An 11,861-nucleotide genomic window follows, 5' to 3' on the forward strand; every position below is an offset into this window, starting at 1 on the left:
TTGTGGAAATTTTCCATTTAATAAAGCCTGCAGACAAGCAGTGATCGGTAGCTAACATTCTTTCATCAAAACACAAAAACGGAAACCAAGCTTGGTGAGAGAATGCATCATCACGGGGCAGACGATCAGCCATGCTAGACGATCAGCCTAGCATGATGTTATTCCCCCCTTTTCATATATATATATTTTTTTAGGGTAAACAGTGTCTCAAGACAGACTGACACTTGAATTAGTCTGCACAGCAGATTTACTGAAAATAGCTTATTTGCATGCTAACTACTACACCAAGTCCTCAAATTGTAAAGAGTTGTAAAGTTGTAAAGAGTGCAGCTTGAAGCGTGCTGGTGACCCCCTGCTGTACTTGGAAAATTGATGAATTGGTTTTCTTTAAAATAGTGTTTAATTTAAAGTCAACCGGTGTGTGCGCACAGAACTGAGAAAATAGACACAGATGTTTTCACTGTGCAATGATCTCTTTGTAGAAAAGAGAAAAACTGGAGCACTCAAAACCCCATCATGTGCCTGGAAAACTCTTTCTCAGTCAGTCAGTTCAATGTAATTAGACTGTTTGATAAAGAAAGTAAATGACAGGCTACTGTGTGATTTTTTTTTCTCTTTACTGTTCACGGTGAGAATAGTGCATGCAAAAGATGTGCCATTACTAATAACAAGAATGTTCTGATAGTGAGCCGGCCTAGGTACAAACAATATACCTGTACGTCTTGATGCATGCTCAATCATCCAGGTAAGTAAATCTCCAAAAGTTGATTCTGTTCATCTGGACGTAGAGTTTTCACTAGGAGAAACGTTTCGTCACTCATCCAAGTGAGTCTCAGCTGACTGCAGGTTTCCCCAATCTTAGTACATTTGCATAATGACTGAAACCAGCCCACTGAAGGAACAATAGGCTGGGAGGTCAGTTCCTTCATCATAATTATGCAGATTTTCATGACCATTGAGCAACAACCATTGATCAAAGCCCACTGATCAATGGGCATGAGTACCATTCACAGACAGTAAGGAATGGCTGCAATCACAGCATTGTAAGATGGTGAAAGATGTACCCTTAGGCCCCCTCCTGGCCTGACGAGGTAGCTCTTCTGTGTCGTGCCATCCGCTTCGCCAAAGGTTGTTTGGTTTCCCCGATGTATAAATCCTGGCACTTAACAGCGTACACTATGTTACTCTGTGTCAGGGGACCCGATCCTTGGGGTAGACCAATTTTTGGCGCAGCGTGCTTTGGGGTTTAAAAGCCACAGAGACCCGGTGTTTAGAAAAAATTGCGTCTCAACTGTTCCGATACTCCTGACACATATGGGATCACTACAGGTTTTCACTTAGGCAGCGGTTTTCCTTCTCTCCTGGATCGGCTGGAGCTTTCTTTAAGCGCCTTCCCAGCTTTAACAAATGTCCAGCTGAGATAATCACATTTACTCAGGGCCTTCTTGATGTGATGTCCTTCTGCTTCCCTGGCCGCTGTGTCTGTGAGGATGTGTGTTCACTCTGATCAGTGGTTGATGATCAGTAGCGCTGGTTTCACTCATTGTGCAAATGTACTGTTTATAAGACTGCGGAAACCTGCAGTCAGCTGAGACTGAAGAAGTCACTTGGATGAGTGACGAAACGTTTCTCCCACTGAAAACGCTACAAAGATGAACAAAATCAACTTTTGGAAATATATCTGTACATTCTGTAATAGATAACACAAAGATGGGATGTAGGGTCTGTAGGCTGTGTGTTCTCCCTCTGCAGATTAGAGGTGACACAACCCAGATTAAAGAGACATACCTGCATATTAATCCAGACCATCCATCTCCCTCTCTGTTCTATATACTTCTCTGTCTAGCTATCACTTTATCCTTTTCTCTATATTTCTTCCTCACTTTTCTCTCACTTATTAACTAATCTTTGTGAACATATATTGTGTAATAAATAGAAACATATTCCTTCTCTTAGAGTAAGATTTTTCTCTGTCTCTGATTCGTACCTTTGTGAAACATATCAGCATCTTAATTTTTTACATATCATTTAGAGGAAGAAAAGGAGAAGCTAGCTTGAATACAAGAATATACGAATTTACGTAAAAACAGCACAGAAATGATAAGTGACAAAAAAGGCTGACATCCTAGAATAACATCTACTTCCTTGTGGTGCCTGCTGGGTTTTTTCCTGCTGCCTAACAGCGTAAACCAGAGACAAACCAGAGAAACTGTTACAGCCCTGTTGAATCTGCTGTGTGTCCTGCTGCTCTTTCTAACTCACTCAGATAATACTTCTCCTGACTCCACTCAGCAATCAGCACTGAGGGCAAAGCTGGTGAGTTCTTTGGAATATTCTGCTGATTTATCTATCTATTTATTTATTTATTTTTATTTAATGACATCTGATGGAGCATGTCTCCAACATAGAGTAGCTGCACAGAGAGTTTAGAGCAGTTCTTGTTTTCTTGTCTGTAGTTTTTCATCAACGAAAGCAAATAAAATGTATATTTGTAGAAAGAAACAATAGTGGCACTAACACACATAATAAAACATGAATCAAAAATGTCAAATAATTGTATTTATTTATATCCATTTTGAAAAAAATAGAAAAGTCTTGGAATGTGTATATATTTTTCTTCTCTATTTTAACTAACCCCAAAGTCATTTTTATGTGATTCTTGTTTTCAGTGGGCTTAATAACAAAGCTGATATGTTTGAAGTTTTTAAAACATATTTTAAAGGTGTCAAAATTGTTGATCATGAGCAGAAATTTTGCTGAAACAGTTCAGAACTAATTCTACATTGAAATATGTGAATTTATCCTTGAAGTGAACAGGTCAGGATATTTCCTAAAGCTGAAAAAAAAGAGGCAGCCTGAAACGCTAACTGGTAAGACAACAGGAAGTAGTTATTTAAAGGTAATGCACAGTGAATGTGTCATCTCAGATACTTCTCTGGGTGATTCCATCATGCTACTTCACTGGACATGGCACTGCAAAGAAATCTGAGTTTCAAGTGGATCAGTTCCCTTATTTTGCTGATCTTCTTGCTTTCCTTTCTTGTTAAAGTTTTACGTCTCTTTCCTGTCACGATCTGCAATAACAGATCACATGGAAGTTGTGGTGTGTAGACCCAAAAGCAGAAGGACAAGGTGGAACTGAGCTGTAAGGAAATGCGAGTGTTTATTGTGGCTAAAAACAAAAACATAAGGCAAATGAAGGAAATAACCAGGGGGGAAACTAACATAAAACTCAAACCAGGAAAACTAAGTACATGAAAGCTGGAATGCCTGGAACAGAGAGCAGGGAATGTAACACGCAGACTAAGACATACTTGACTCTGTCATAATCGTCTTTTTGCTGTAAATGCTGATTGAATGATGCATTACAGGAAGTCTGGGTCTGAGTGGGCAGCTATAGCTTTACAGCACAACCACAACTGTTTCTCTGTGCAGCGTTTACAGAAATACTGCTGCTTTGCATTTTTGTTCTGTCTTTTTTTTGCCTTGTTTTGTCTTCTTTCGTGATCTGTCTGTAACACTCTGGTTTAAGTTTTTTAAAAAAGCATTTGAGCCCTAAGTGGAACATATGGAAGACTGATAATGTGCATTTAATGCATCTAATTATTCAATTGGAGCAGTGGTGTCTAACTCAGTATAGGGCTGTGAAGTTATCTGCTCTAAACTGAGGATGTAATTTATTTGTTTTTTAGTACATTTGGTTTCTGAATGTTTCATTTGTAGACTCTCTTCTGTGTTACACACTGGAAGGAGCCTTTTTTCTAGCTACAGATCACCTGTGTGTCTGCAGCAGGGTAAAGCACAGAGGGTGTGTTTGATTTGTTTTGTTTGTTTTGGATACTTTATTAACTTGTTTATTTTATATGGCTAAAGTAGAGGTAACGGGGTGCCTTGGTGGTGAGACTTTCTGTGTGTTGTGGTTATTTATTTATTACATTTATTAAATAATATTTATTTTTGTTTATTTATTTTTATGGATTTTTAAATAGCTGTCAATAAATTGATTCTGTCTCAAGTATAATGGACCTAAGAGTCTTCTTGATGATCAGCATAGTTTCAAACTAAATATCCTCTGGGTGAAATTCCCAGGGTGGCTTTGAGTTTTCCCTATGATTGTAAAAGCTTTTGAGCTCTCTGTTGTCACATTCTAGCATATGCGTGTGACATCACTGGTTCCTTGCTTTCTTCCTCATTATTCTCACCTCCTTTTCCCTCCTTTAATATAATGTTGCTCCATTGTTCAAACTGTCCAGCTGTTCTGTCCACTCTCCTGCCACCAATTAGATGGCATGTCCTGTTCAAACTACTGATTAGACAACTTGAAGGTTTTATTCATGTTTGTTTGAAAAGCAAACTCTTGTTACTTTGTTCTTCTCACTGCAGCGTTTCAGCTTCCTCTGCCTCACACTGCTGTCTGACTGCATTCAGCTGACAGTGAAATGAAGCAGAAAAGAAGCTGCTGATATTTGGACAGCACACATGATGGAAAGGAGGATTTCAGTTGATGTGCACATGAATGATTTGTGTTTCCTCTGCAGGTGAAGGTAGAAAGTGTGTGTGAGCTGATGTGGATGTGAAGTTGGCAGCATGGGTCAGTGTGTGGGAAGACAGCAAGCTTTGAGGTGAGATGAGCATCTCTAACTGTGCATGACTCTTCTCCATGTCACAGCTCAGCACTCACTGCTGAGCTTTTCTCTGAACTTTGAGTGTTTAAAGAGCATGGATCTGTTTGTCTGCTGTGGACAGTTTTATTAACAGCAGAGTCTCAGATCAGGCTGTTTATCCTCCAGTTATAAATGTGATTCAAGCACATTTTTACTGAGTCTGTTTATTGTAATCTATTAGTGTGTTGCCTCTTTTCCCTCTTCTTAGCACAGCTTTGGGTCCTTCACATGGGGCGAGCTTGTTGACTCATCATTTATCATCCAGATCAGTTTTTAATGTTTGCAGTAGTGAGTGATTCACACTGTGACTCTGTGGTGTAGTGGGTAACACAGTCTATGCAGTTCAATTTCACCCAGAGACACATCCAGTTAAACTTTACAAACTGCTGCAGCAGAAAAATCTGAACTCTAATAGCTGAGTTGAAGGAAGTGCAGGAGAAGAAGACACAACATTTGTAATACTGACTTTAAACAAAGACATTTGTCTGGCACAGAGTGAGTCACTCTCAGTATTTAATCTGATTATCGTTGTATTTTAGAGGAAAGACTGACATTAGGAGGTTTATGATATGAAGACAGGTAATGTTGTTGGTGACTCAGTGTTTGTGAATAAATCCTCCATCATGTTTAATATCAGCTCAGCTCTTTTCCACACACATTTCTATGTTCATATGTGAAGCGGTGTGTGTTGGAGTGTTTCCACAAACACAGCAGTCAGAGTGTAAAGAATGGATGTTGTAGGAGGTGTTTCTGTAGTGAAGAGGCTGAGTGTCTGTAGGACTCCAGCTGCTCCAGCTGCTCCAGCAGGTCTCCTTTGTGCTTTGTTTCAAACACAGTGTAGGGAGGAGCTTCCACGCAGGTGTTTCAGGTGTTGCTGGATGGAGGAACGAGGATATTATTGTCATTGCATATACAGACTAAAATGTGATCTAGTCTGCATGTTCAATTGTAATGAGCAGTGATGTCAAATGTAGCAGTTTTACTTTGTTGTAAAGATTTTATATTGTGTTTATTTTTACCAGGTGAGGCTGAACCAGAGATCTAATAAGCCAATCACTTGGCAAAAGTAAACAGTACACTGTTTACTCCTGTTTGTCTGTATTTCTGTAGTTTCTTCTTTCAGTGTCAAACAAGCTTTCTGGTTAGGATTGGATGGCAGTGGTTAATGTTTTATCTCAGCCATGATGTTGAATGGCTCAAAAAACATAAGCAGCACTACAGGGAGTCATTAAGTCTGTGATCTTAATAGACCTTTATTTTGTGTGTTTCTTCTTGATGATATCTGTTTAAGAGCTCTGACTACAGAGAGCTCAGAGATTTCCACTGTTCACATACTGAAGCAGGAGTTGCCCAGCCATGAAGAGAGGGGTAAGAGGATACGCGCATACACCTTAATTAAAATGCATGATGCATAACGCATTAATAATATATAATATTGAACAATGTATACAATGTAAAGATAAATAGGAATTAAACTGCTACTTAAAAGCTTATTATCAAAATCTACAAACTCCATCTTTCTAACTCTGCAACTTTGCTGACAGTGATGCAGATGTCAGACTGTCAAGTTTTTTTTTCACTTGAAACATTTACTATATGTTACTGTAACAATCACAACAAAAAGAAACTTCTCTATCTGATACGTCACTTGCTGTGTCGTAATCGGTCATAAAATGTTTTCTTTCCGTTTCAAAAACTCAGAGTTCTTAATCTCAGTTTCTTTAAGCTCATTTTGTTGAATATTCTTCCTAGCGTATAACCAAGTGACAACAAATCTTAAATAATTTTATTTTTGTGTTTAATGCTGTTGTCAGTCACAGTGTTTTGGATAACACATTAAATACACATTATCAGAAATGATGTCCTAACAATCATACGAACTTCATCACACTAAAAGTGTCCTTGGTGCAATGCCTGTTACCAGATATTAGTACAATTAAAAAGTAAAAAAAAAAAAAAAATCAGATGTAAGATTCCGTTTTGACTCTTTTCAGTTTTATAGAAGACAGCTACTTGTTAATGTTTCTTTTTCTTTTCTTTCCTTTTCCATGGTTTCTTCCAGGTTCTCCGGAGGTGAATGTCACACCAAAGGTAAGGTTGTTTTCAGTTTGGAGTGTATTGTCAGTGTCTGAGCCTGTTCTAGTTAAGCTTCTGGTACGAACTTTGCCTCACTAAAAAAGAAATCTATCATACCACTGGTCCCGGAAGCCCAGGCCTTCTACACCTCCAACTTAGTAATCCCGTGTGGGAATCTTCGAGCTGCTTTAGCCTGCCTTCTGTCGCTGCTGTTGATTTGCAGCCTGTTCTTATCCTGGCTCCCCCTGTTCATGTTGTTTCTAAGGAGTGTCATATCTGTTCCCTAAGAATATTTCCCTGCTCCGAAATATAAATTATTGCAAATGGAATTAATACATACAATAATATTATTATTACATTGGTGGTCATGAATAAAATGAATTAATCAGGTCAAGACTGCAGAACAGTGGGAAAGCTAATCAGTGGCAAGGACGAGTCGAGGAGCTGGACTCCTGCAGCAATGAGCGGCCAGGATGAGTGACATGCTTCCTCCTTGCTCTATACTGGAGATTAGGAAAAGGCCAACACAGATCAATTACAAATAACATCTTTTTGTGGATGATTGGATGAAGTCCCTTCTGAACTGTTACAAAGTTACATCAACATAATATTGCCTAAATATAATTATAGTAAAGTAACATGGAAAATAATTTGAAAATGAAATGCTTCACTAACACTAAACTCTGATTTTTAGCTGAAAGTTTCAACTGAGCTCCTCGAGATCCTGAATGATTTAGATGATGTGGACTTTGACACCTTTAAGTGGCACCTCAAGTCTGAATCGAAGAAAAACATCAAGCCCATCCAACAGAGCAGGCTGACGAAGGCAGAGCGGCATGCAATGGTGGATCTCATGGTGAAGAAGTATGAGATAAGTGGAGCTGTAGAAGTGATGGAGAGCGTTTTAATGAAGATCAGCAGGAATGACCTGGTGGAAAAGTTGAGACTCTTAACTGAGGATGCATAAATCTGACATTTAGATCAGATATCGACCAAATCCTGAGTAGAACATCTGAATTTAATCTTGGTAACAAAACAAATTTAAGACCAGTCCATTCAGTTAAATCCCATTCAGGCATTTATTGGACAGATGGTAAGATAATGTGTTCTGGCTCTTAATTTTGCTTAATTTTTACTGTGTGCAGAGAGAGGTGCACTCAGTGACATCTGCCTGTCAAATTTGCTTTGTTTTGTTTGTGTGCGCAGTGCTGAGAAAATAGTCACAGTACTGTGTCCCTGTAATTAACACAGATGAATAAACCCCATCATGTGCCCGCAAAACTCTCTCAGTCAGTTCAATTTATTAAAGAAGCCAAATGAGAGGCTAATGTGTATTTTTATTTTAAATGAGAGATCTCATTTATGTAATCACACACTGAAACATAAACCTGCCTCACCACTGCTGCTTTCAATAGATCACATTCTTGAAGAAACAGGAATATTGGACAAATTAGCAGCTATCTTTAAAAAATAGATAGGACCCGTTTTAGCCAGTAACCAGGTTTCTGTAAGATCAAATTAATCAATATCTTGATCAACTATTAAATCATGTACTAAGAGGCTTTGAAGAGTGAGACGTTTTGTTGAAGAATCCACATTTAACTGTTTCTTTTGTCTTTGATTCAGTTGAGGATACCTCAGTAAAAATTCTTTCTTTGTAATTTTTTTTTGCTGAAATTATTTTTTACTGACCTCTGATGTAGCCAGGTGTCATTACTGGTGAATTATTATTTTACTAAATCTATGTTTATCTTTAGCCAGCCGTTTCAGAATTTATTTAATGTCAGCTTCTCTGGTCCCTGGAAGACAATGGACAATAGCTGATGTATTGTCTTGCTTTCCATTTTCTCAGAATAGAGTCGCCAATAACCAGAGTTTGTTTCTTCCTCGCAGATGTTTCACCAACTGGGAAAAAGCTCTTTGAAACGTGAACAGACTGGTAGTGTGTCAGCACAGAGGCTTCTATTTAGGGCTACACTGCACCCATATCCTCATCCTCACCCAGCCAGCCTGAGTTCCTGGATGCTCAGGAATCTCTACTGGGGACTAGTTAATGTTAACTAAGCTACCTTTGCTTACAGTGACTACAGGATATTGACTACATACTGGATTTTCGAGGGTGGGGAACTAGGTCTCTAATTCACTTAGTCTTTCCTCCACAGCTACAAACAGCCTACATTTATTACAAGTATATTAATTATTAAAGGAGGCCTAAGTACACCCTCTGTTGTGATAACAATTTGGCGTAAAATGCTTGTAAATTCAGTAGAAATCTAGTAATAGAAGTCATAAAGTCCATGCTTGTGGTAGTATTAATAGCAGTAGTAGCAGGATCGTGAGTAGTTGTAGGTAGTCCAAAGACATGCAATTAGTGGGGTTAGGTTAATTGGTGCCATAGGTGTGAATGTAAATGCAAACAGCTGTCTGTCTCGCTGGCTACGTCCACACTAATGCATTTTTGTTTGAAAACGCGTCGTTTTCTCTCCATTTTGGCCTCCTGTCCACACTGAGACGGCGTTTTCGCTCAAGGAAAACGCAGCGTTTTTAAAACGCTCTCGAAAACGCATACATTTGAAAACGGTGCTTTCGCGTCGCAGTGTGGACCGTGAAAACTGAGACTTTCTAAAATGATGACGCATGTTAGTCATATGATGCAGTCATGTGACCAATTAAACTAAGATAGTGGACGGCATTATACAGCAGTTGTTTTGTTTGCTCTCAGTTTTGACAGCCCTATTAAAGATTAATATCAGTCTGTACATGCTCCAGATAGCTTTTCTTCAAATTCTTTAACTCTCAGTCGCTTTTGCAACTTTGTACTTTTGTGTTACTCGCAGCAACAACTCCACCTCATTGTTAGTCCATTTAAAAAACTTGGTGCTTTTTCTCAACATTTTGCCGCAACGTTTCAAAAAGCCAGAAAGTCAGAAATGAGGCAGGTCGAATCTTCTTGTGTTTCACGCATGCGCAGTACTGGAACGTAAACGTTTTCGGCCGTTTCAATGTGGACGCACAACTCTGTAAAACTCCGCTAGTGTGGACGGGGAGCGTTTTCAGACAAAAACGCTGTTTTCAAATTTATCCGGGCTAGTGTGAACGTAGCCTCTGTGTTAGCCCTGCTTGCCCCATCCCTAAGCCTATGGTAGGATTTATGGCAGCACTATGAGACCGAACTGGATATAAAAATAATGATGTTTTTTCTTGTTTCCATTGTTTATGCCATGACTTATATCCTGAAAAAAATATGTGTATTATGTAAAACTAAAGTCAGCAAAGGGAAGTGATTTAATGTGGTCATCATGTACAGCTTACAAGGAAAACACGACTACTCAGAAAGAGCTGTTTTTTCATTATTTGTCATCATCACTATGGAGCATCCATTGTTCTCAATAACTAGAATAGTAGAAGTACCATTAATAAAACAAACAGAGCGGTAGACTAATTATAGATTAGTAAACTTTCTAAAAGTGCTGATTCTTGTTTGTGTTTGTGGAAAGACTTTTACTTTCTTGCAAGAATTCTATGGAATAACTGTAAAAAAAAAAATAACACAGGAAAAGGTAATTGATTTCATATGGTAATCGTACACTATGTTCCACACATACTCCAAATGATGTCACTAAAATTTTGTTGTCATCATTTCCTGATCAAAGTGCCTGGATTTAACTTGTCTCCTCAGGTCCTCTTTTAAAGGCCAATTCACATATAAAATGATCCCTTCAAGGCCCATCACTCTGGATCTGCTGGTTTTTACAGTGCAGCTGAACACAAAGTCATTAATATTCCAGATACTGATGATCACTACACATGTGTACAAATAAGTTGATTATGTACTGCAGAAGGGGCAACATGGTGGGTAGCACTGAGTGGTTAGGTCCTGGGTTTGAATCCACCATCTGGCTGTCGCCTTTCTGTGTGGAGTTTGCGTGTCCTCTGCAGGTCCTCTGGCTTCCTCCCACAGTCCAAAGACATGTGTGGTTTGATTAACTGGTTATAAATTGAATGGTTGTCTGTCTCTCTGTGTTAGCCCTGCGACAGACTGGCGACCTGTCCAGGGTGTACCCTGACTAGCAGACCTAGAAGTACGTTGGGTCTGTAGTGTCAGTACTACCAAATGGTGTAGTTTGTGTTTTGGCAGAGTTATAGTACTAGAAAATGTGCCACCTCATTGAAGTTATTATCTACTTTGATTTGTTTTACTTAATATGGGTATGAATGTGTTTCTGCAGTAACAGCTTGGAGACAAGAGGTGGAGCCACTTGATCAGCTGGGACATGATGAACTGACGATCAGCTTTGGCTCTCATGTTTTAAGTCTGTGTTATTGCTGTTGTTACTTATCAAATCACATATACTACTAGTACTACTTTGTTAGCATTAGAGTCAGTATTAGAGACAGTTTGTCCTCTTCTGAAGTTATTTATGATGCTATCACAGCTTTTGATAGATATTGATGTACAACAATGTTGCTGTTGAAGTGTTGTTTTACTATTTTGGTACCATCGTCAAAAATCAGTCAGTAAGAGCTGAAAATCTGTTATGTTAACCAAAACTGCAGAGGTTAGGGCAGAGGTGTGAAAAGCTGGTATTTATGGTGTTTTGTGCAACATTACAACAGCCAAACTGACTGTGTGAAACAGGAAGTGTAGAGCAATTCTTAGTCAATCACATCAGAGGTGAGCTGCTTTCAGACGACTCCGTCTTGTTGTGGATGCTGAAGCTGATCATGGTTCTCCTGTGGATGATCCTGTTGGTGCTTCTGCTCTGTGCAGAGGCCGAGAACATGACTCTAACTCTAACCTGCTGTTATGGCAGTTCAGGCAAACACTGGTACAGTCAGTTCAGATGATGCATCAGGTGCAATGTGTCACTTACAGATTCTATGTTCTGCTTCTTGATTTTGAAGCCAACATTTAATTCTGAGAAACAAGGACTGATTGGATTGACTGAAGGACATTTTTTATGCTGTGCATATGTTCTGCCTCATCTCATATAAGCACCCAGCTTCTTTTACTAAAAGAAAAAAAATTTCTATGTTGCAATGTGTAAAAATAAAGCAGGAAATAAAGTACTTTATTTTCAGGTGGTAACAATGCTCAGTAGGACCTCACTTAAATAATTT

General features: G+C 38.9%; 1 protein-coding gene across 1 annotated transcript in view; it reads left to right on the forward strand.

Annotated features, from left to right (window-relative positions):
* The first annotated feature begins 11,341 nt into the window (after positions 1-11,341).
* LOC102075659 (uncharacterized) overlaps positions 11,342-11,861 on the forward strand; it is a 90,447-nt gene continuing 89,927 nt past the window's right edge. Inside the window, exon 1 of the mRNA XM_005462687.4 lies at positions 11,342-11,513. Coding sequence (XP_005462744.2) covers positions 11,451-11,513 — 63 coding nt within the window. The 5' untranslated portion in view covers positions 11,342-11,450. The remainder of the gene's footprint in view (positions 11,514-11,861) is intronic.

This window comes from Oreochromis niloticus, linkage group LG23 (genome assembly GCF_001858045.2).
Source record: "Oreochromis niloticus isolate F11D_XX linkage group LG23, O_niloticus_UMD_NMBU, whole genome shotgun sequence".
NCBI lineage: Eukaryota > Metazoa > Chordata > Actinopteri > Cichliformes > Cichlidae > Oreochromis > Oreochromis niloticus.